The sequence below is a fragment of the Octopus bimaculoides genome, chromosome 4 (assembly GCF_046866305.1).
Source record: "Octopus bimaculoides isolate indiv1 chromosome 4, ASM4686630v1, whole genome shotgun sequence".
Lineage (NCBI taxonomy): Eukaryota > Metazoa > Mollusca > Cephalopoda > Octopoda > Octopodidae > Octopus > Octopus bimaculoides.
Window position 1 is genome coordinate 52,660,029 of NC_142931.1, and position 23,534 is coordinate 52,683,562.

General features: G+C 34.8%; 1 protein-coding gene across 1 annotated transcript in view; it reads left to right on the forward strand.

Annotated features, from left to right (window-relative positions):
• LOC106868733 (gamma-tubulin complex component 2) overlaps positions 1-23,534 on the forward strand; it is an 82,708-nt gene that overhangs the window by 52,476 nt on the left and 6,698 nt on the right. The window contains exons 21-28 of the mRNA XM_014914131.3: positions 1,639-1,730; positions 3,091-3,178; positions 4,255-4,307; positions 5,247-5,347; positions 7,208-7,278; positions 9,103-9,268; positions 15,803-15,946; positions 21,271-21,381. Of these exons, the coding sequence (XP_014769617.1) occupies positions 1,639-1,730; positions 3,091-3,178; positions 4,255-4,307; positions 5,247-5,347; positions 7,208-7,278; positions 9,103-9,268; positions 15,803-15,946; positions 21,271-21,381 (826 nt within the window). The remainder of the gene's footprint in view (positions 1-1,638; positions 1,731-3,090; positions 3,179-4,254; positions 4,308-5,246; positions 5,348-7,207; positions 7,279-9,102; positions 9,269-15,802; positions 15,947-21,270; positions 21,382-23,534) is intronic.

Here is a 23,534-nt window from a genome sequence, read left to right on the forward strand (position 1 = left end):
ATTGCAACTATCCAAATACACCACCACATACTACAGAACACCTCTGTCTCTCTGGACCCCATCATACTTCAAGTCAACCAATTGGCTGGAGCTCCACCAGTTTTATTTCACTTGTCCCTGACAGCATACCTGCTTCATTTATGACATTTAGAAACAGCTGAGTGATTGATTGAACTTGCCCCTTTAGCTCTGTCCCTTCAGATTCCACACACAGCAAAATTTCAATGTCCAAAGTTTCTCCAGTAGTTTACTCAAAGCTATGCTGCAGCTGTTCAGGCATAAATCAAGGCTTACAATTTTGGAGCATCTCACCCACTCTCCAAAACTGGGTGGCATTCACCCAGCAATGCAATTCACTATTTGTGATATAAAGTTCACCTTTATATCACAAGATTTTTCCACCTGATAAGCTGCCGCCTATCCTTTTGGTCCTTTGCTAAAAGAATCTCCACCAATTTTGTGAAATCATCTTCCCTAACCTTGACCACATCTAAATAAAGAAGGCTCTGTAAGCAGTACATCCCTTAGAGAAAGTCTCACAACTACACATTACATACCTTTTGTCAATCTCCTCCAAATATACTCATTTCACACTGACACGCTTCTCCATCCCACATTTACAACTTCATCTTTGTTTCTCTACTGAAAAAGTTTTTACATGTCTAGACAGAAGCCATACTGATGTCTGAGCTTTATTTTAAATATGACATTGTACAAAGTTAATGGTGTTTTTACATCGAAGCATATCACTCTGACTTCATTTTGTGCTACAACAATTTCTAAGTGTAATAATAACTTATTTATTAATGGTTTCAAACTTTGGCATAAGGCCAACAGTTTCAGGGAAGGGGCTCAGTTGGTTACATCGACCCCAGTGCTCAACTGGACTTCTTTTATTGACCCTGAAAAGATGAAAAGCAAATTGACCTTAATGGAATTTCAACTCAGACTATAAAGACAGACAAAATGCTGCTAAGCATTTTAACTGGCATGCCAACAATTCTGCCAGCTCACCACCTTAATAACTTATTTAATAACGTACCTCTATACAATCCACACAGTTGGCAAAAATAAGTTGTACCTGTAGTTCAATGGCCCAAGCTTTGTCACATTCAGTGTGTCGCACTGAATCTCCTTGAGAACTACATTAAGGATATGCATGTCTGTGGAATGCTCAGCCACTTGCACATAAGTTTCACAAGCAGGCAGATCCATTAATCGGATCAACTGGAATGCTTATCTTCATAACTGACAGAGAGCCAGGCTATACAACTTTTGTATGAAACTTTTGAACAGGCAAAGTACATCATTTGATAATGTTTTACACTATTTTGCCTATAATAGGAAGAAATATTTTACACTATTGCTGTTTCTTTTATAGAACAGTTACTGTAGTGGAGCCTACAAATAAGCATTGGATAACATAGTCATAGCTTTACAGTGTCTGATAGAAAATCAGTAGCTATTAGAGGAAGGTTTTTGATCATAAATTTCCTGTGCTGGAGCTGACTTGGAGCCAAACAACAACAAAGGGAATTGTAGTTTATCTTCTGATGGAATTATTAATCTTATTCCATTGTAATGAGTTAATTTCTGTTGCATCTTAAACTGTTATGATATAATTTACGTTTATTTTAGGTCTATGAAACATTATTTCCTGTTGGACAAAGGAGATTTTATTGTTCAGTTTATGGATATGACAGAAGAAGAAATGAAACAGCCATATAAGAGTATCCTACAGCAGAATCAAACGTTTTGTATAGTAATTCTGTAGAATTGTGTTTGTAGTATGTTTTGTGAGCTCTGAAGCAATCATGGGAGTCTTTTTTTTATAATTAGCATCTGCTCAATTCAGTCTTACAATCTTTTTTAACATCAACTATTTTGTTATTGAGTTGGGTTACTTGTCTTAATTTGTGGTGCTTGCAACCTATACTCTGAAAATGGTATGGAAGAAAATTTCATTTTTGAATAAGCAATCTAAGATGCCTAATTGAATTTCTCTTGAGAATGCTATTATTGAGATTATTATAGTTTCAACTGTATGGTTTGTTTGTTTTAGGTATGTTGTTGTATGGTACTACTGGTGATGTAATCTTCATCAGATGTATTTGTTATTTTGTCAATATTCAACATAGTTTCCTGCCATTGCTGGAAGTGTTCCTCCTGCTATTGCTGCTATTAAAGATATTGGAAAGGGACAAATATGCCTGTAATGTTTCGGGAATAATTTGACCAGTGCTAGTTGAGTAACATGAGTGAAGAAAAGGCTAAGAGACGGAGCAAGAGACTAAATATCTGAAGGGGATACGTCAGTTGTCATATTTAAGTAGTGGTTATAGTATGAAGAATTTTAGATTGCTAATGCTGCTTTAATCATAGTAGAAAAGTAGTTTATTTGTGAGAGATGCATCTCTTTAGCCCCAGTCATCATCATGATTTTATATTCACTTTCCATGTTGGCATGGGTTGCATAGACGATGATCTAAATTATTTCCTTTTGGGAGTTACTGTTCCCAAAGGCAAGTGTTCAACGGTGTGATTTGGCTTGGTTTCTATGACTGGATGCCCTTCTTATTGCCAATAACTCTACAGAGTGTACTGGGTGCATTTTATCATGGCATCAGAACTTGAGTGGTTGAACTTTCCTTGACGAAACAAAACTAGTGAGACCTAATATAATTATACACTTTCTTTGCTCATTTAGCCAACCACTTTCCAGTGTGAACCATTAATGGAGAGCCGTAAATGTAAATTTGGGGAGGGAACAATGCTGACTGAAAGGCCAGAAAGAGGTATTTGAGAGTGGGGATGGTGTTGAGAGTACTTGATAAACTAGGGCATGTAACTTGACTCAGGTGACAGAGGAGGGGAATTGGAGAGAGATGAATGACTGCCAACAGAATGTGACAGTTCTATAAAGGACAATGTTACTGTTGTTTTAGCCCCTGGAAAACATCTATATATATATATATATATATATATAACTACTGATGATGATTTGATGTGGCTGAAAGGTAAAGACAAACTGGATGATATTTTTTTTTGTAAAATAGAATTTGTAGGTTTTTTTCCTTGACTGCATTGTAGACATAAGTCGTAGGAGAATGGAAACTTTGCTAGAGCTTGCTTTACGAACCAGTACTGCAAATGTTGATCCTTTCAAAGATGATTTGAGGTATGTATGCTTAACATATTCTGTTTTTTTCAGAGACATTCATTACTACTTGATGGAGCTCTCTTTTTTGTTTTTTGGAATTAGTAGAGATAATCTAATGAATATTATATTTGGATAGTTATTTATTAAAAATATTGTTGGAGAAGTCAATGTACCAGACAAGCAGCTGATAAAAACCAAGGGAGCATTTGTGTGGTCACTTGACCTGCTAGAAATAACAAATCTCTCCCCCCCCCCACTCTCTCTCACACTTGCTCTATCTCTCTCTCTTTATTTGAGGGGAAAAAGAAAGAAATGAAAATGCTCAAGGTCTTTGAATCACCACAAATTATTTCTCTGGATAATATTTCTTGGTTTCCAAATGAATCCCCAATTTTTAAGTTGTAAAGAATTTATGACTCTTTTCCACCATTACAAGTGGTTATAAATTATGTTGTAGCATACTTGGAATTCACTTACATACTCTTTACGTCTTTTTTCTCAGAAAATATCTGGAGTTCAGGCTCCACTTAATGGAATGCTATTAGTAGTTTATAGTATGTAATAAGCTTTTTCTTGATTCTGTCTCTTGCCATTGTAGTGCAAATTTATGATTGGCAGTTCACAGAACAATTTTTTTTAAATGTTTCCTTCTGTAAATATGCTGTTGCATGAACACCACAATGCAAATGTGGAAGATGAGCAAAATAAATATGATCTTTCTGAGAATGATTATAAAATTTACCAATAATGAGTTTACACTGCTAAAGTTAATTGTTGTAGGTTTTTAATTATGATTCTTTTTCTTTTTATTACTATTAGAAACTGTTGTTTTAATATTTTGAAGTCATGTGTATATTTTCACACATAAAATTTGACCATCACAAAATCTAGCTTAGCTTTACAAGATATAGTAAATTTTGTTCAAATTTACAATCAATGTCTTAGAATCAGATTTCCTCATTACAATATAGAATGTATCATTAGATTGATCAAACATTAAGAATGCTATTGAACAGTTTGTTATGAAATGCAGTCGTTACAATTATTCAACATTTAATATAGGCACTTTAATGAATATTCAAATATTATTTCAGGATACAATTCCAGGAAACTGACCTAATATCTCAGTTATATGATATTCTGAAAGGTAAACAGGGATTTCTCTTCAAATCCTTTCTATATTTCTTTAAATCATTTAATTTATTTTGATTATTAACTCCAAAAAGGAACTGTTTCTGTCATTTCTACACATAATCACAAACATGTAACATGGGTTACATTATACCAGTGATGTTCTTTTATGTGATAAGAGGCTACCAAAGTTGTAGCTACTTTGGATGTACTACAAAACATTACTCTGTAAAGTATTTTGTGTGCTTAAGATGTTTTATTTAAAAGTGTTTATGTGTACTCACTCAGAAATAGCCCTTCCTTCTTAAGAAATCTGCAATCAGATCTAGAACAAACAGTTCAGTATTTATTAAAATTTGGGTTTGAAACTGTTGTCAGTTCATTGTCAATTGGATTTTGCCTGAGGCTGAAAGTTATGAATTATTAAGAATGCAATCTGCAATTTAACTAAGTATGTTAACCAAGACTGCAAGTCACATGTTGACCAAGACTGTTTGTCAAAATTCTAAAACTTGGTTGCAAGTTGGCCAAAACAATTAAACACTAGTTAACTCTTTTGATACCAATCTGCTTGAGGCTACCTCAGGTTCCATGATACAATTTTCTTGTTTTAGAGTGATCTAAATTAAAGCCTTCTATCAAAGTTTCATGTTAATTTTTGTTTGAAATATCTGCTTAATAATGACTAAGTTATTTTCCTAAAAGCTAAATTATTTGAAACATAAACAATGTACTTTATTAGAAACACAGTAACAAAATGGTTAACTCAACATAAATGAGTTGAGAAAATGTCTCTCATGCATACAATCATTAGCTGTTATGTGCATGAGAGATGAAAATGGAGGATAAATTTGTAGGGTAAAAATACAGTGAATTGATTGGAGTAAATGTTGACTTAATATGTTTTGTTTGTTTTTTGTCTGCTGATCTCTTTACTGTAACTTGTGTTTTCTAGCAATGCGCAGTAGCCCTGTTGAGTGTAATTTGTCTGGCCTGGAATCTTTCTCCTTCAATTATAATGTGAAATGGCCACTAACTCTTGTTTTAAATAGAAAGGTCAGTGTAAATCTACTTTTACAAATTGTTTTATTGTTGCTTTTGATACCAATGTTAATATGAAGTTCTTGTTTAATGACCCTAAATTTTAATTAGTTTTATGACTTTTATGTATTTCTCATTTCTTGTCCTCTTTGCTTTGCTTTTTCAGTTTATGGAGTTCTGCTTTCTTCTGATTCGAATATTTGGTTGAAAGATTTTACTCTTCCTACAATTTCACTAATATTTCTTTCATTAAACAGATTCAACTTATATATATATAAACTGTCCCTAACTAGATTATATCCAAAAACTTACCAGAACTTTGCTTGAGATCAGTTTGCACCCTTCCATAAATACTTAACTTCTTACATTTTTAGATTCTAAAATTCCCCATTGGAATTATTGTTATTTTTCGGTTTATTTCAACTAGATATGTTTTAAGTATAGAATCTTATGGTTGATGTTAGTTATGAAAAACACTATCTTATTTTATTTTTCATATAGCTTTCTTTGAGAGAGAAAATATAGTCCTTTCAATTAAATAATTTATTATTTTGAAATAACTGATTTACTTTGTAAAAAGCCTTCTTTTAGCTTTCTTATACCTTTTTACTACAAAAAGCAGTTTTATATACCAATCTTTCTTTTGTTAAGGAATGTCATATTTGAAACTATTTTTTGCTGATACATGTCAAGTTTATTGAGGCAACATGACTAGCAGAAGCTTCCAATTCTTTTTTTTTTCTTTTTTTTTTTAGATATTTAATATCTTAACTGCAATAACCATGAAATTTAGTTTTCATAAAAAATGAGTGGAAATATTATTTCATGAGAACTATTCACATAATTCTGCTCCTGTGGGTTAGTGCTATAACATGCTGGAAAAGTTTCTTCTACAAAATATGCCATATTAGTATCTAGTATTCTTAGCAATGTCATCAAGAAGATGATGAGGAGTCAGTAGGGAAGAGCTGGGTTTGAAATATTAGAATTGTAAAAACTGACAACTATGTTTCACCCACAGAGTGATATAATTGGTTAGATGAGAACTTCCAAAATTAAGCAGTGGAAAGTATTTTCAGTCCTTTTATATGTACTAAATTTAGATTTATTATATTTCAACTTGAAAGATGTAACTTGAACTCTGAATTTTATTGATATGATAACATGGTGTTATATTTCAGATATAATTATAGAAAACCAGATCATCTGATACATTATAGATTAAGCACTTCATAGATGGATCCTTGGTTCTAAAATTAATAAGTAGCTGTTTGTCGTTGTCGTTTAACGTCCGCTTTCCATGCTAGCATGAGTTGGACGATTTGACTGAGGACTGGTGAAACCAGATGGCTACACCAGGCTCCAATCTGATTTGGCAGAGTTTCTACAGCTGGATGCCCTTCCTAACGCCAACCACTCAGAGAGTGTAGTGGGTGCTTTTACGTGTCACCAGTAGTAGTAATAATAAAACAACATCTATTGTGGAGTCTTTTGTTTATATATTAAGTGTAAGAAGTTGACAGGAACTCTGCTTCCTTTTTGTGTTACACTTCGGTGTCTCAGTTGCATTTTCTGGCATACAATTTGATGTAGTGTATAGTGTAAACATTCAAATATTGTTACTATCTTTTTCCGAACCCTGCTGCATTTCACATGGAATTTTTGCTCCTTCTTGGTGTATATGTCGATCTACCTATTTCAGCTGTAAATTATGGTCTGAAAAAATGCTTGTATGCTTGAAAATATGATACTATTACAAAAGCTTTCAGCTATATTTTATGAACTTTTAGTCAAGGGGTATCTCCTAGGTTTCATTATTCTACACTGAAAAGATTCTTCTCTTTGTCTTCATCTTCTGTTTTATTTTATTTTCAGGCTCTTATGCTCTATCAATTATTGTTCAGACAGCTTTTCTACTGCAAACATGTGGAACGACAATTATGCAAGTAAGTTTGAACATAGGCTTCTTGACATTTCACATAAGAATCCAGCTGTCAATTCAACAGCTCTTTTATTGTATTAAATGTATTGGAGTGATTGGCAAATATTAAAATCCATAAGTTGATCTGAGAAGTCACAGGAAATAATAGGTATGTTCTAGTACTAAATTGGGTTGGAAATAGGGATACTGAAGAGATAATGGTTTGAGTGACTGTTGGGAGAAATTTAGGAAACTTTTTGTTTTGTCAATGAAAGGTAATTTCTCTATACTTATGGCTATATCAAATATATGATGTTGCATAAAATAAAACCTGGTGAGGAAAATTTGAATAGTTCCACTTCAATTTATTATTACCTCCGCCTTAGTGAAAGTGGAGGTATTATTTTCAGTCACATTTGTTTGTTTGTCTGTGGATAAGATATCTCAAGAACTGCTGGATAAATTTGGATGAAGCCTTCAGAGATGTTTAGCCTCATGACTGGCACAAATTGATTAGATTTTGAGATCAATCTGGTACCATACAGGAATTCTGGATTATTTGTTATATTTACTTACTTTACATGAGGTATTACGATCTTACGTTGACTTTCAAGTCTTTCTCTGATTATCTCCCTTGAAAGCACACTCTTGGATTCCATGTCAGTTATGGCGGCGTTGCTGTTTCCAAAGTTTTATTTTCGTTTCTCTATTATTAATTTTACTCACGTCTCTGTCTTAGAAGAAACTGATGGATAAAGAAATCACACTACATAAACAAAAGGCAGCAAAACCGTTCAGAAAGTAATTAACACTAACATATTCAGTAACAATAATAAATTTAAATTATACTCTACAATTTTTAGTTTTACCAATTTTGAATATATCGCTCCTGTTTAAAACCTCTTACCTATTTGACAATTGCATTTCTAGCTCTGCCTTGAAGGAAGCTTTAGTTCTTGGACTCATGTTTTTGTGCGCAATGATATTGTTAAACCTCTGTTAACAAACACTGTATGCAGGTCCTTTCCATTTTCTTTCACGCACGGGTAAATTTTCCACTATAGACCTTAATGGTCGTAAAGACACTGTATCACTGGATAGACTAAAAAAGGCCTTCATAGAGAAAACTGTCCCTGTTCCCACTGCAGATGACACACACATAGCGTTACAAACATGACCTGCACATCCACTTTCACATTCTATAACTATCATTGGGATTGACCAGGTACTGGACAAGGATTCTGGATCATTCTTTCAGTTTTTTTACTTAATTTTTGAGAGTGGTTGGGCTCATTTTTAGTATTCCCATTTGTGAGAGCAGTTGAATTTATTTCAGATATTCTCATTTTTGAAAAGCATCTCTGGCTAATCGCTGAAAGGACATTGGTGTTGCCTTGGCAGAGGTCTGTGCTCTCTGAGTGCTCTTGCTATTATTATTATTCAATAGTCTTATTTTTATCATGTGCTTTCACTGCACTACCGAGCGCAGCTCTGTGTACCTTGGGTATATGCTGTAGTTTGTTGTGATGCTCTTATTTTTACTGTATTGAAAGTGTTTTACATAGGATGTTTGTAGTACCTTGTAGTACTATCTACTGTATATTATATATACTTGTTAGTCCTAGTGTTTCTGTTATGTATTTGTCTGAATATTTTTTATCATGCCTAATGCCCCTACTATGATAGAAATTGTTTCTGTTTTTAGACTCCACATTCAAGTTACCTATCATTACTATTGTTGTTATTGTTATCATTATTATTATTATTATCATCATCATCATTATTATTATTATTATTATTATTATTATTATTATAAACAAAGAATTTAAATGGTTTATTTTTGTTTCAGTTTATGGTTGCAAAATAAATGTGTAAAACTGCTCCCTTCTAAAGGTTACACTGCTGCATTTGCCTTAAGGCAACGCATGTTGAACTTTGTCCAGAATTTAGAATACTATTTAATGGTAGAAGTTATTGAACCAAATTGGCATATTTTTCTAAACAAGATGGAAACAGTAAATATTTTGCTTGTTTGTCTTTATTTCTACTTTTTTTGTGCATACATTTTTTTCTTAAATTTTGTTATATCATGTATATTATAAGTAACAAGGGAGTGAAAATCATACACTGCATGGTGTGTGTATGTGTCTATCTATCTATCTATCTATCTATCTATCTATCTCTATATATATATATAATGGATAATAAAATGAATGGTTTATACCTGGTAGCTTACTGGTAAAGCACGGTCACTTTCACAGTGATCGTTATGTATATGGCAAATGAAAGACAGAAGATGGAATATAAAAGAATTTATTATTTATCACTACAATTGTTTTGACATATCTAGCATTGATTCCTCAACAACTTGTTCAGGAGCATATATATATACTAGATTACCCATGACCCGTTGGGTCACCGGGAAAGTCTGAGTTTCCTAGCAATGGAGTTTTTTTTTTTGTGGAGTTTTTTTCTTTTCTAGGTTATTTTGCATGCTTTCAATGAATGAGACATCGAAATCAAGGTTAAGCAGCTCCTTTCCCCCAGGAAATGAAAGATTTGGCTACTATTTCTTGCATGCCCTGCTACCACATTAACCGGAGTTTCGGATCCTTTATCGCAAATAAGAGTTACGTGGTAGCAGGGCGTGCAAGAAATAGCAGCCAAATCTTTGGAAGTGAGATATGAATGCATATATGGAAAAAAATTATTTTACACTGCAGTTATGAATGGTTCTTTTACGGAATATTTATGCCAAAATGAATTGTTGTAATGGTATTCACTTGAAAATAATCATTAAAATATTGTCTGTTTAAAGAAAGCTAAAATATAAATACTTATTGTACAAACAGCTTACATATTTGAAATAACATTCACTTGAAAATATTTCTAAATGATTAAAATATTGTGTTTAACAAAAGTAAAAATATAAACAATTTTTGTTGTCAAGTCACTATATAATCGAAAGGTAAGAGTTACCTCCCTTTCAGCATCAAGTTATCCAATTTATACGAAATTTGTTTCATTCCACTCGTATTTACATTTAAGGGGGCACTTAATTCATAGTATTTTCTCATTATGCGCCAATTTGCCTAAGTAACATTGCAAGCAAGCAAGATTCAATCTGACTTTTAATGTATTGTAGATAGTGCATGTGTGTGTGTGTGTCTGTGTGTCTCTCTTCTATCTTTTCTCTTTTCAAAAAAATATTTCTCACAGTGTTCACAATTTTCCTCTCATTCTGGTCTAACAACCCTCCAAGTTTGTTTTTGTTCAGTTTCCTTGTATGTCTCCCCTGTCATGTTTATGATCCCAACTTTGACCCTCCATAAATCCTAAATTTTGTTTTAGAATTTATGGGAGAAACTGTCATTGAAGACTCATATTGTCGTTGAATGCTCGAAATGAGGAGTAAACAGACAGCCGACAACTGATGAAGGGTCCTTTCTCTGTGTTTACTTATCTTGTTTTCCATTTTTTCTCTCGTTTACATATTTCATGTTAATTGCACTGTCAGTGATGTCCTGTACTCATATGCATGTGTATATATATATATATATATATATATATAGTGTGTGTGTTATATATACATATATATATATATAGTGTGTGTGTGTGTATACATATACATATAGTGTGTGCATGTATGTATATATTTTATGTATATATATATATATATATACACACACACACACACACATACATATATTTAATTGTATATTTATATTATATATTTATAGCTAGTTAGATTGATTAATAGATAGAGCAGGGGAGAGAGAAAGAGAGATAGAGTGGACAAATAGTAGTCATATATAACTGCTTCATATTTTCTTTTCTCATGTATATAGCAGTTTACTGATGTACGAGTGGTAGCTAACTGATTACTTGCTGAAAAGAATTAATGTTGTGTAACATTATTTCAAAGAGGTCACTTTTGAAAATAACTATAAAATAATATTATTTTTATGTCAGTGAACTTGACATCATCCTTCAGAAAATTACTTTCACCAACCTAAAACAGCATATATTGACAATTTTCACAGTCTAATCAAAATATATTGGCTCAAAATATATTGGTTAAGAAGTCTGCTTTGCAACTACAGGGGTTGGACAAAATAATGGAAACACCTTAAAATTTCAAACAAATTGAATTGTTTCCAAAGGAATTTTTGTCTATTCTTCAGCTGAAACAGTTTCCAGTTCTTGTAGTGATGATGGTGGAGGATATCGACTCCTTACTTGTTTTTCTACAATGCACCATAAATGTTCAATAATATTGAGATCTGGGGACTGTGGTGGCCAGATAAGAGGTTCAACTTCACTAGAATGTCCCTCATGCCATTCAGTAACAATTTTAGCTGTGTGAATTGGTGCAGTATCATCCTGAAAGATTGTGTTTTCCTCCAGAAACAGTTCCGCACCCATAGGATGAATTTGATCAGATAAAATGCTTAAATAGTCTTGACTATTAATTCTGCCATGAAGGGAAACCATTGGGCCGGCAGATTTACAAGATATAGTCCCCCCCCCCCCCCCAGATCATCACAGATCCTCCTCCATGTTTAACAGTTTGGAAGAAGGCAGTCTAGGTCAAATGCTTCATTTGGCTGTCTCCACACATATACTTGGCCGGTGTTTGGAAATAAGGTAAAGGATGACTCGTCCGAGAAAATAACATTCTTCCACTGCTCAAGGGACTAATTCTGTAGGTTTTTTACTACAATCTAAATGCTTTGCAACGTTTGTTTTTTGAAAGTAGTGGTTTTCTGATTGCAGCCATCCTGTGAAATCCGGCTTTGTGCAGCTCCCGGCGAACAGTGTTTGTGGAAACTGGGTTCTTAAGGCAGTCATTAAGCTCTGCAGTAATTTTGGGAGTTGTACTTTTGTGATCCTTTCTAACAATTCATGTAAGAGTCCAACGGTCCCTATCTGAAAGTTTTGGTTTTCTTCTGGAGTTTTGTTTCAACGAGGAGGTTTTTCCCTCTTTCTCAAAGGCTGTCATTACTTTTGAGACAGTACTTCTTGATACACCAAACATTTCAGCTGTTTTCATTACACTAGTGCCTGCCATAGAAGCACCAACAATTTGACCTCTTTGAAAGTCTGATAGATCTGTGATTTTAATGAATTTTAATTACCTTTTTCTGATGATATCTGAAAAGAAACAGCAATTTTAGCAAATCATATTAAGCAACACTAATAATAAATCAAGAAACATAAAAATAAATAAGCTTTTGATAGTTTTATAGATATTTCAAAATTATGATGCTATAATGCTAGGTGTTTCCTTTATTTTATCCAACCCTTGCATGTGGTTTCAATTCTGGGCCAACCAAGGTCTTGTGAGTGAATTTAGTAGGTAAAATCTGTAGAAGCCTGTCATATATCTATGTATGTGTTTGTGTTCATCCTCTTCATCATCGCTTGACAAGTGGTGTTATTTGTTTATAACCCCTTCCCCCCACTAAATTAGCAGCTTGGCAAAAGAGATCAATAAAATATCTGCCATCCTTAAAAATAAGTATTGAAGTCAATCTGTTCAATTGAAACCATTGAAGATGGTGCTCTAGCATGGCCGCTGTCCAATGACTGAAACAAGTAAAAGATAAGGTAACTAATTTTCTCTGAAAATTTAAAGAAGTTAGTGAAAAATTTACATTGCCCCTGTGCAAGGATGACATGCAAACCCATTTTTTCAACAGTGGTGCCCCAGCATGACCGCAGCTTTCATGCTGAAACTAGTTAAAGAGTTTTATAAAAATGTACTAAATACTTAAAAAAAATATACTAAATATGTCAGATGTTTTTTCTGTATTTGTACATGGCTAAGTGGTTAAGAAGTTAACTTTGCAATCATGAGGTCCTGAGTTTGATTTTAAGATGTCTACGCTCTCCAAGTGCTTTTCTAGTTTATTCACATTGTTTTGAATTTATCTTGTAGCTTTGAAATTTCAATTATGTGGCTGTTTGTTTTTTGAATGACATTCTAGGGTAGGTGTAAGAGGCTGGATCTTGCCAGTTTGGACATAAAATAGCTGGAATATTGTGTTTGTATATGGCCAGTGGGTTAATAAACATGAAATTGTAAATAGTAAAGTAAATTATACATATAGGTGCAGGTGTGGCTGTGTGGTAAGCAGCTTGCTTCCCAACCACATTGTTCTGGGATCAGTTCCACTGCATGGCACCTGGGGCAAGTGTCTTCTACTATATCCTCAGGTTGACCAGAGCCTTGTGAGTGGATTTGTTTGACGGAAACTGAAAGAAGCTCATTGTATATATACAGTAATTCCTTGCTATATCACGGTTCACCTATGATGTACTCAGTACATCGCTGTTCACCTATCATGCACTCAATACATTGTGGACTTTTCTGGCTAATATATGTAAATTTATAGCGCGGACTCCTCAGTATATTGCAGATTTCTGCGGCCAATAGGTATTTATATTTTTTTAGATTTTGTGGGAGGTTTTGGAATATAACACTTGTGATAGTCAAGGGATTACTCTGTGTGTGTGTGTGTGTGTCTGTCTGTGTTTGTCTCCCCATCACTGCTTGACAACCAGTGTTGATATGTTTATGTCCCATTAATTTAGCGGTTCGCCAAAAGAGGGCAATAGAATAAGTACTAGGCTTAAAAAAATAAGTCCTGGGGTTGATTTGTTCGACTAAAATCCTTCAACGTGGTGCTCCTGCATGGCTGCAGTTAAATGACTGAAGTAAATAAAGGAATTTGTATTAGCAGTAAAACTGTTAATTTTGCAATAAAATTGGGCACAATAATGATATAAATACAGAATGTGAATTAAAAAAAATGTCCATCAAAGCTAATAACTTTTTATATACAGGCCACCAACATAGCCATAAAAATTGCTTTATCTAAAGAAATATAAACTTATGTAGGAACAATAGGACAATTATGCTATTTCTTTCAACAGAGATATGTTTTGTTTAAACATTTGAAATTTCTAACCAGCATGAGAGCTTTCTCTATGGTTTTTTGACCTACTAGAAATAGCATCTGAGTCTCCCTCAGATTACACTCTGTGCCATAAAGATTGAACAAATGCGATGTCTAATAAAATGGGGTGGTCGTTGTTGGAACGTCTTTGATTATAAGTCTGGTCAGCTCAAACAAGTCTGACCTGAAGCTAAATGACAACAGTAAATACTAAAGGAATGTCTGATTCAGAGCGTCTATGAATGTTTTAATCATGTATAACAAGACCTTCTGGTGTAAAACCTAATTGACATTAATTAGGTCAATTAGTCAAAGCTAAATTATATGGTGGACATGTTTTTAGTATTTAGCATTATTCATAATATAAATAAAATATTGGCTTCTAATTTGGGCACAAGGCCAGAAAGTTCAGGGAAGGTGGTAAGTCGATTACATCGACCCCAGTGCTCAACTGGTCCTTATTTTATTGACCCTGAAAGGGATGAAAGGCAAAGTCAACCTTGGCAGAATTTGAGCCTGGAACATAAAACTGGAGAAAATATTGCTGAACATTTTGCCTGGTGTGCTAATGATTTTGTCAGCTTGCCCCCTTATTGATATGAATAATTATTGAGGGTAATTTATATTAAGAATAGGAGGAAAACCCAGATTCAAATAGATCCAGAGTGCAAGTTCTTTCTGTGGTCTTCATGGCCAAGCAGTATAGACTGCAGTTCAGGGAGATGAAATCACCTGAGGATCTCACTTTCAATCCCCACAAGAGGTAGCATTTGAAAAACAGCTGGAGGACACTTAGGAGTAATTGACTTAAATGGGCTCTGGCTCCTTAGAGTGTGAGGAACTAAGAGGCTTCATGAGAGTTCTTCTCATGAAGATTTCTCCTGCTGTTTGCTTGCTTCAAAGTAAGTTTCCATTTTCTAAGACAGTGGTAATTTATATTAATGGCAGAAAATGAATGACTTCATTTACTGTTCTTAGCAAACCTAGTAAGATGATACTGTTTAAAAGAAACCTTAATTTTTTTTTTTTTTTTTTTTTTGTCTTTGGTCAGTAAATGTTATTTCCTATTTGCTTCTATCTAGAAATCAAAGGAAATGATTACTATTCCCTTCAAACTTCTCTTTTGTGACCTGAACGTCAATGTTTTGAAACTGACCTATTTTCCATTACATTTCAGACAGATCCAGCACCATGTTGCTGAGGTAGAAATATTGTTACAGCATATATTCTGCTTCATACCACAGATTTGCTTGTCATTTGCTTGGCTGTGGCCAGTTGAGCATGTCCCTTAGTGGCTGACAATATATGCATCTCTGATCATGAACAGGGGTTGCAGGAGCATCTTAGCCATGTGTTGAGAAGAATTCTTTGGGGTTTGAATAAATATCATAAAAGCAAAGTTTGAAGGGAATATTAGCCATTTTTCATAGTTTCTAGGATTAAGCAAATAGGAAATAACAATCCCCTCTCTCCCCAGGGCAAAAATCATTTTACACAGTGTAATCTGTATTTGATATGTTTTTAGTAATGCTCCTGTCAGTCACTTAAAGAAACCAATTATTAATTTGTTTTTTTATTATGTTTTAGGTATCAAATATTGACGATGTCCTTTTGCACCATGGGGACTTTTTACATAATTGTTTAAAGGAGGGTATGATGACAAATGTTGACCTACTGCGTATAATCCACAAGTTGATGGTAGTCTGTATCACATTCTGTAATCGTATTCGAGTAAGTTAACCAGTTTTTGTTTCATTTTAAATTTATTACAAAGGTAGTTTTGCAGAATTGGTGGAGTTCCAAACAAAATGTCTTCTGTTATTAAGTTGTGTATATTTTTGTTCTGAGACAAAATCGTGAATCCTGTTGTTAACTTTGCTTTTCATCTTTTCAGATGTGATAAAATAAATCACAAAGACTGGCCTTTCTCTTCAGCATCAGAAAATGCCTTGCTCTTTCCACCCTCAACAATTATTTTCTACAAACCTCTGGTGAGACCCACAGTGAGGCATTTCTCTCACATTTGGGATGGTACTTAGCCCACATCGAAAGAAAGGCACTCGATTCATTAAATCAATCACCAATGCACTTCAAACTCTGGCTCACAGATATGCTCTCTCTCTCTCTCTCTCTCTCTCTCTCTCTCTCTCTCTCTCTCTCTCTCTCTCTCTCTCTCTCTCTCTTTCTCTCTCTCTCTCTCTCTCTCTCTCTCTCTCATAGCTACTGCTGTAGCATCTCATCTGCTCTTTGGAGTTAGCTGGTCTTATGTGTTCTGCACTCAAGCACTCTTGTCTCATTCATTGCTCCTCCTCTTGTTCCCATGTATGTCCACCACCAAACTCTTCAAGATTGACTTAAATCACTTTGCCAACAATGTTAGTCATCTGGATTTTTCTCTCTACCCATATTTTCCCCTTTACTACCAGCTTGGTTCAAAAGGAACATTGGTGACATCAGTCTTGTCAGTCTCAGGATCTTTGAAGAGCATAGGCATAGCCCCTTTCTCCAGACTAAATCAATAATTTAAAAAAATATACTGGTTGAATAGTGGAGTTAATCTATGAACTCCCCAATTGTTTGTGACCATATGCTGCTTGTAGAAATCAATATTATTGCAAAATATTAATGAAGTAAATCTCTTTTTTACTAAATATTCAAGATTCTCTATTTTATGTAATGTTTAAAATTTCTTTACTTAAACTAAAAGAAGTTTGTCTAGAATTTTTACTCTTTATTCTAAATTCTTCGTGCTTTTTTTATCTATATGATGCAAGCTTACTAATTAAATGTTTGGTAATTAATTTCAAGCAGAGACTAATCTTTTTTCCAGTCTTCTTACTAAATTTCTGGAATTTTTTGTCTGCTACAAATCAGTAACATCATTTTTGCATAATTAATTATTCCATTCATATTACTTCTTCAGCGGGCCCCATAAATTTCTGTGACTCTTTCTTTCTGCGTTCATTGAAAGCAAGTATTTCTACATTCGATACATTTGTTCCTTACAACTTTCCAACTTACTTTCATACAAGCAATTTTCCAATACAAAGCACACCTTATACCTCTTCACATTCCAAAAAGCCTGCTTTCTGCTTCAGTATATATTCTCCATGTTCTGAATTCAAATCTCACAGAGATCAACTTTACCCTTCATCTTCTTGGATAAAAATTCTCACTACAAAGCAGTGGATTGGCAGAACTGTAAGAGAGCCAGACTGGTTGCCTTGTGTTTATTCTGGTTCTTTGTGTTCTCAATTCAAAGCATAACCTGCTTGATAGATTTAATCCATCTCTTGGTCTGACATCACCAGTGTTACATGCATTTAGAGCAGGACTCCAGTTTTACGATACTTTCTTCAATCTTTGAAGGTCCTAAAAGAAGCTGATGGGCATTGCCTTCCCTCTTGACTAGACGATAAAATAAATGTTTCAACTCGGTAAACTAGTTGTATTTTCTATAGAACTTTTTTGCTTCCTCTTATTTTCCAACACATAGCTCGTCTACATTAGTTTTCCCTGTTGCACTATTCCACCTCCATATTGCCTGGTGACAGGCTGATCTCAGCACACCAGTAAATGAATTAATGGCTCAAGCCAAGCAGGGAGCTTCAACCTGCGAGAAATAAAAAGTAAATCTCTTTGAAATCATATTCTGTGCTCTTTAAAAAAGAAAATAGAAAGGTGAATGCATTAATACATTATGTCTAAAAAAGTAAGTGGGATAGTCATGGCTGGAAAGGATGGGCAGCCTTTGATTATAAGGCTGTCTTTCTCAAGGCCAACCTGGAGTGAAATCACAACTAATTAGTGGATTGAAGGGAAATGATTCTGCTACACACACAAACATCTTAGGCTGCATCTTCCAAAAAGCCATCCAATTGATTGGAATGGAGGTCACTCACCTACTCAACTTTGACCCCACAGATGTGCTGTCTTTTTACTCTGTCAGTTTTAGAATGTCCTCTTTTCCCTGACATTAGCTTTTTGCTTACCATCTCTACTCAACCCCCACCCATCGCACTCATTTTATCTTGTAGCCATCCAGATTGTGTTCCATCATTCCAGGCCTCACAACTAACTAACTACTTTTCCTAATTCCACATCATCATCAATTCATTAAAATTTCTCTCCCTATCTGTGTTTTTCCTGTTGTTGTCAGCTTGTTTTTATTTGAGATGAACACCACCCCAAATTAATTTCACCAGCCCTTAAAGGCCTGCAGAGATCCTGGCTTCACAATTTTCTTCCTGAGCTGAACCATTGGAAACAATTTTCTATATCTCTTTATCTGAATATGTGTTTAGTTATTTCATATCAGAGTTTGTCTGCTTTGACTTTTTCATACATCTGCTACAACAGTTCTAAACTGTTGTGACTTTATATGGTGCACTGGAGTTCACATATAAAATTTAACATTGCAATTTGCATAATAAACTAAACAATACAGTGTTTTACCATTAAAAAATTAGAAAAAAAATATACCTTTACATTGTTTTATTAATCATAGGCACATACGTGACTGTGTGATAAGAAGTTTACTTCCCAACCATATGGCCCCAGGTTCAGTCATACTGTGTGGAACTTTGGACACGTGCCATGGGCCGCTTAAAGCCTTGTGAGTGGAAACTGAAAGAGGCCCATCATGTATATATATATATGAGGGGGTGCTGAAAAGTTCCTGGCTTCAAGGCTATTGCAAAAGGCCTGGCTGGAAGCCCAACCTTCTGGGTTCTTTTACAGAACTTAGAAAAACTGATGGACTGCTGCAATAAGTGTGTGACTGTGAGAGGGGAATATGTTGAATAAAATAATAATTAAACGATCCTCTTGTATTTTCTTTTACCCAGGGCCAGGAACTTTTCGGCATCTGTTCGTGTGTGGGTGTATGTGTGTATATATATATATATATATATATATATATACAAGAAATGAGGGCAGGGAATCGTCAATTAATAATAGAATTAACAATTAACAATTTTGCCAAGTAGTTCAGTATGAAATAAACCTTTATCGGTAAGACCATTTATCATCATAAATATAAGGGATTAGCAATTGAGTTGCTTCTCCAACATACTGAAAATTCAGAAACAGCAGTCAAAGAACTACTGATTCTAAACTACAAATTTTTCTCTAAAATGGATGGCGATACCTATGGCACACATAGAACAAAAAACCGGAGGGAAAAACACAAACAAAACAAGCCTTTAGTTAATTGGGTACGAATCGTTTCATGGTTAAGCGAACGAAAACTTCACTATTCCAATCTTCAGCCCAAATATTCTGATAAATTTGAAAGTGTCTCTAAAAAAATTCACGGTAATCCTCGGCCACGCGACACCAAAAATCAACGATAAGAAAGGCACTTACGAATTCATCGGCTAGCGAGTTCAGGCATCCCACCCCAAAGAAATCCACTCCATATGCTAGCCGATGAATTCGTAAGTGCCTTTCTTATCGTTGATTTTTGGTGTCGCGTGGCCGAGGATTACCGTGAATTTTTTTAGAGACACTTTCAAATTTATCAGAATATTTGGGCTGAAGATTGGAATAGTGAAGTTTTCGTTCGCTTAACCATGAAACGATTCGTACCCAATTAACTAAAGGCTTGTTTTGTTTGTGTTTTTCCCTCCGGTTTTTTGTTCTATGTGTGCCATAGGTATCGCCATCCATTTTAGAGAAAAATTTGTAGTTTAGAATCAGTAGTTCTTTGACTGCTGTTTCTGAATTTTCAGTATGTTGGAGAAGCAACTCAATTGCTAATCCCTTATATTTATGATGATAAATGGTCTTACCGATAAAGGTTTATTTCATACTGAACTACTTGGCAAAATTGTTAATTGTTAATTCTATTATTAATTGACGATTCCCTGCCCTCATTTCTTGTATATTTTATATTTGATATCTCTAAGTTAGATAGTTAAACCGTAATCCTTCCACACGGAACTTTTTTTCATACGGGACTATTTGTGGCGCACATGGAGTGGATTTCTTTGGGGTGGGATGCCTGAACTCGCTAGCCGATGAATTCGTAAGTGCCTTTCTTATCGTTGATTTTTGGTGTCGCGTGGCCGAGGATTACCGTGAATTTTTTTAGAGACACTTTCAAATTTATCAGAATATTTGGGCTGAAGATTGGAATAGTGAAGTTTTCGTTCGCTTAACCATGAAACGATTCGTACCCAATTAACTAAAGGCTTGTTTTGTTTGTGTTTTTCCCTCCGGTTTTTTGTTCTATGTGTGCCATAGGTATCGCCATCCATTTTAGAGAAAAATTTGTAGTTTAGAATCAGTAGTTCTTTGACTGCTGTTTCTGAATTTTCAGTATGTTGGAGAAGCAACTCAATTGCTAATCCCTTATATTTATGATGATAAATGGTCTTACCGATAAAGGTTTATTTCATACTGAACTACTTGGCAAAATTGTTAATTGTTAATTCTATTATTAATTGACGATTCCCTGCCCTCATTTCTTGTATATTTTATATTTGATATCTCTAAGTTAGATAGTTAAACCGTAATCCTTCCACACGGAACTTTTTTTCATACGGGACTATTTGTGGCGCACATGGAGTGGATTTCTTTGGGGTGGGATGCCTGAACTCGCTAGCCGATGAATTCGTAAGTGCCTTTCTTATCGTTGATTTTTGGTGTCGCGTGGCCGAGGATTACCGTGAATTTTTTTAGAGACACTTTCAAATTTATCAGAATATTTGGGCTGAAGATTGGAATAGTGAAGTTTTCGTTCGCTTAACCATGAAACGATTCGTACCCAATTAACTAAAGGCTTGTTTTGTTTGTGTTTTTCCCTCCGGTTTTTTGTTCTATGTGTGCCATAGGTATCGCCATCCATTTTAGAGAAAAATTTGTAGTTTAGAATCAGTAGTTCTTTGACTGCTGTTTCTGAATTTTCAGTATGTTGGAGAAGCAACTCAATTGCTAATCCCTTATATTTATGATGATATATATATATATATATATATATATGTGTGTGTGTGTGTTAAAAAGTTTTATTTAATTATCATGAATTTGCTCTTCAATTTTACTTTAAAATTTAGAGATTTAACGAATCTTTAGAAGGCCTACCTGAAAGAAGCTGGTTGACTCTGACTAATTCCTTGCAAGCTACCAGCCCAGAGGATCCGAAAAAGAAGCAAATTTCTAAAAAGGTATTTGTGTTTCTCTTTCTTTTTAATATTGTCCATTATTCTTAGAAGATTGTTTGTTAGGAAGTGGAATTAAGTTAGCATGCTGCTAGGAAGAGGAGAAATCTGATGTTTTGGACTTTGGACTGAGCCTTTCTGAGGAATGAGTAATTACTACAACCAATGTCAAATAACATAGGGAATTGTATATGAACTGAAGCATGGGAGTGGGAGATAAATAATTGGTTGCTGCTGTTATTATAGAAAGTGAAATTAAATTCATCATCATCACTATCATCTTCATCATCATCATCATTTGATGTCTGTTATCTATGCTGGCATGGGTTGGACAGTTTGACAGGAGCTGGCCAGCTCTTCTCCATGTCTGTTTTGGTATGGTTTCTATGGTTGGATGCCCTTCGTAATGCCAATCACTTTACTGAGTGAACTGGGTGCTTTAATGCAGCACTGGCACAGGAGCTCTTATGTGGCACTGGCACGGGTGCTGTTTATGTGGTAACAGCACCCACAAGCCTTGTAGATTAGGATCACTCAGCCGAAGAGGAATGTAAGGGACATGCCTATTTGCCAGGACAACCATGATTTTACTTTAACTTGACATGTCTTCTTAAGCACAACAAACTGCAAGAAGTCTTAGTCCCTTGTCACCTCTCTGTAAGGCTCAACATCTGAAGATTCTTTCTCACCACTTTATGCCACATCTTCCTGGGTCTACCCCTTCTACACATTCCTTCCACAATTAGGAGAGGAGAAACTAGTAGTGTCAGTGTTAAATGAAAAAGATGGTCAATGAGTGAAGAATTAGGATGGGAGAAATGAACTGAGAACTGAGTGAAGAACAAGTGAAAGAGGGGTGAAGGAGGAGGATGAAAGAAAAAGCAATATGGTAGGAATATTGTCAAAGAAAGAAGTAATATAATTTTTCAGAGTTTGGTAATATTGTTTACAGTCATGCAAATAATTAGACACCGTGGCAACTAATCTGTTGAACCTTTTCTATGTGTCCAAGTCAAATAGAATAAGAGATAGTCATTAATATCTATGAGTATGGACACGTCTAAAGTAAAAATGAGGTTTGTTTGTTCCCTTGTGTTTTGTGAGTGCCACAAGAGTTGAAGTGCAAGGTGATTCCACAGAAAGAGCTTCTGGTTTGGAAAGTGCTTGTGTATTATTCCAAGCATTGAAGAAGTGTTTGCACAGAAGTGATTGTCTAGATGGCAGTTGGTTTCTCTTATGTATTAGGGATTTATAAAGTTTACAAATGATGCAGTTGTTGTTTTGCGTCAAGTCAGCCCTGATTGTAAAAGCAAATGATAGTAAAAGCATTCTAACCATGACTGTCCAGTGTTCTTGTATACATAGGACTATATTATCTAATATGTCCTCCTGTTGTTTTTTTTTTATGATGGTAGTAATTTGAAGGGATTTGGCTGCTATTTCTAGCAGGTCAAGCATGCACATGGAAATTTTTCTTCATTGGCTGGAAGTGGTGCCATAAATTAGTTTATCGGATCTGCAGTCAAAGTGATTGGTGATTTGAGATTTAGTTTTAAAGTTGGTTCAGATAGTACTATTGGAGATGGGAGGACAAGTGTAGCTTGTGAAACAGAGACATTTAGACATTTAAAAGTGTGTCATAAGTTGGAAAGGAGCTTCAAATTAAAAGTTTGAGCAAGTTTTTTTGAAAGAGAGGAGGGACAAATTGCGGAAGATTGGTGCAGTTTGAGGGTCGAAGAAAATTAAGTGATACTTGTGAATGATAGTTTATTGAATTCTAGATCATCATCAACATTTAATGTCTGTTTTCCATGCTGGTTTGGGTTGGATTGTTTGACCTGAGATGGCAAGCCAGAGAGCCGCACCAGGTTCCCAGTCAGGTTTAGCTTGGTTTCTACAGCTGGATGCACTTCCTAACACCAACTGCTTTACAGTGTGTGCTGGGTATTTGTAATGTGGCACTGACACAGGACTCTTGTCGGCCAATCCTTTTCACTGGGAGAGTGGCCTTAGCACTTCTGCTGTTGAGACCGGGTCTTCTTGAGTAGGACGGGTTAGTGTACAAAATGAAGTGGGTGTGTATCCACAGAGAATAAAATCTTATTCTTGTGGTCATTGATATAATGATCATACTGTTCTGGGATGGGACTGGTTAAGTG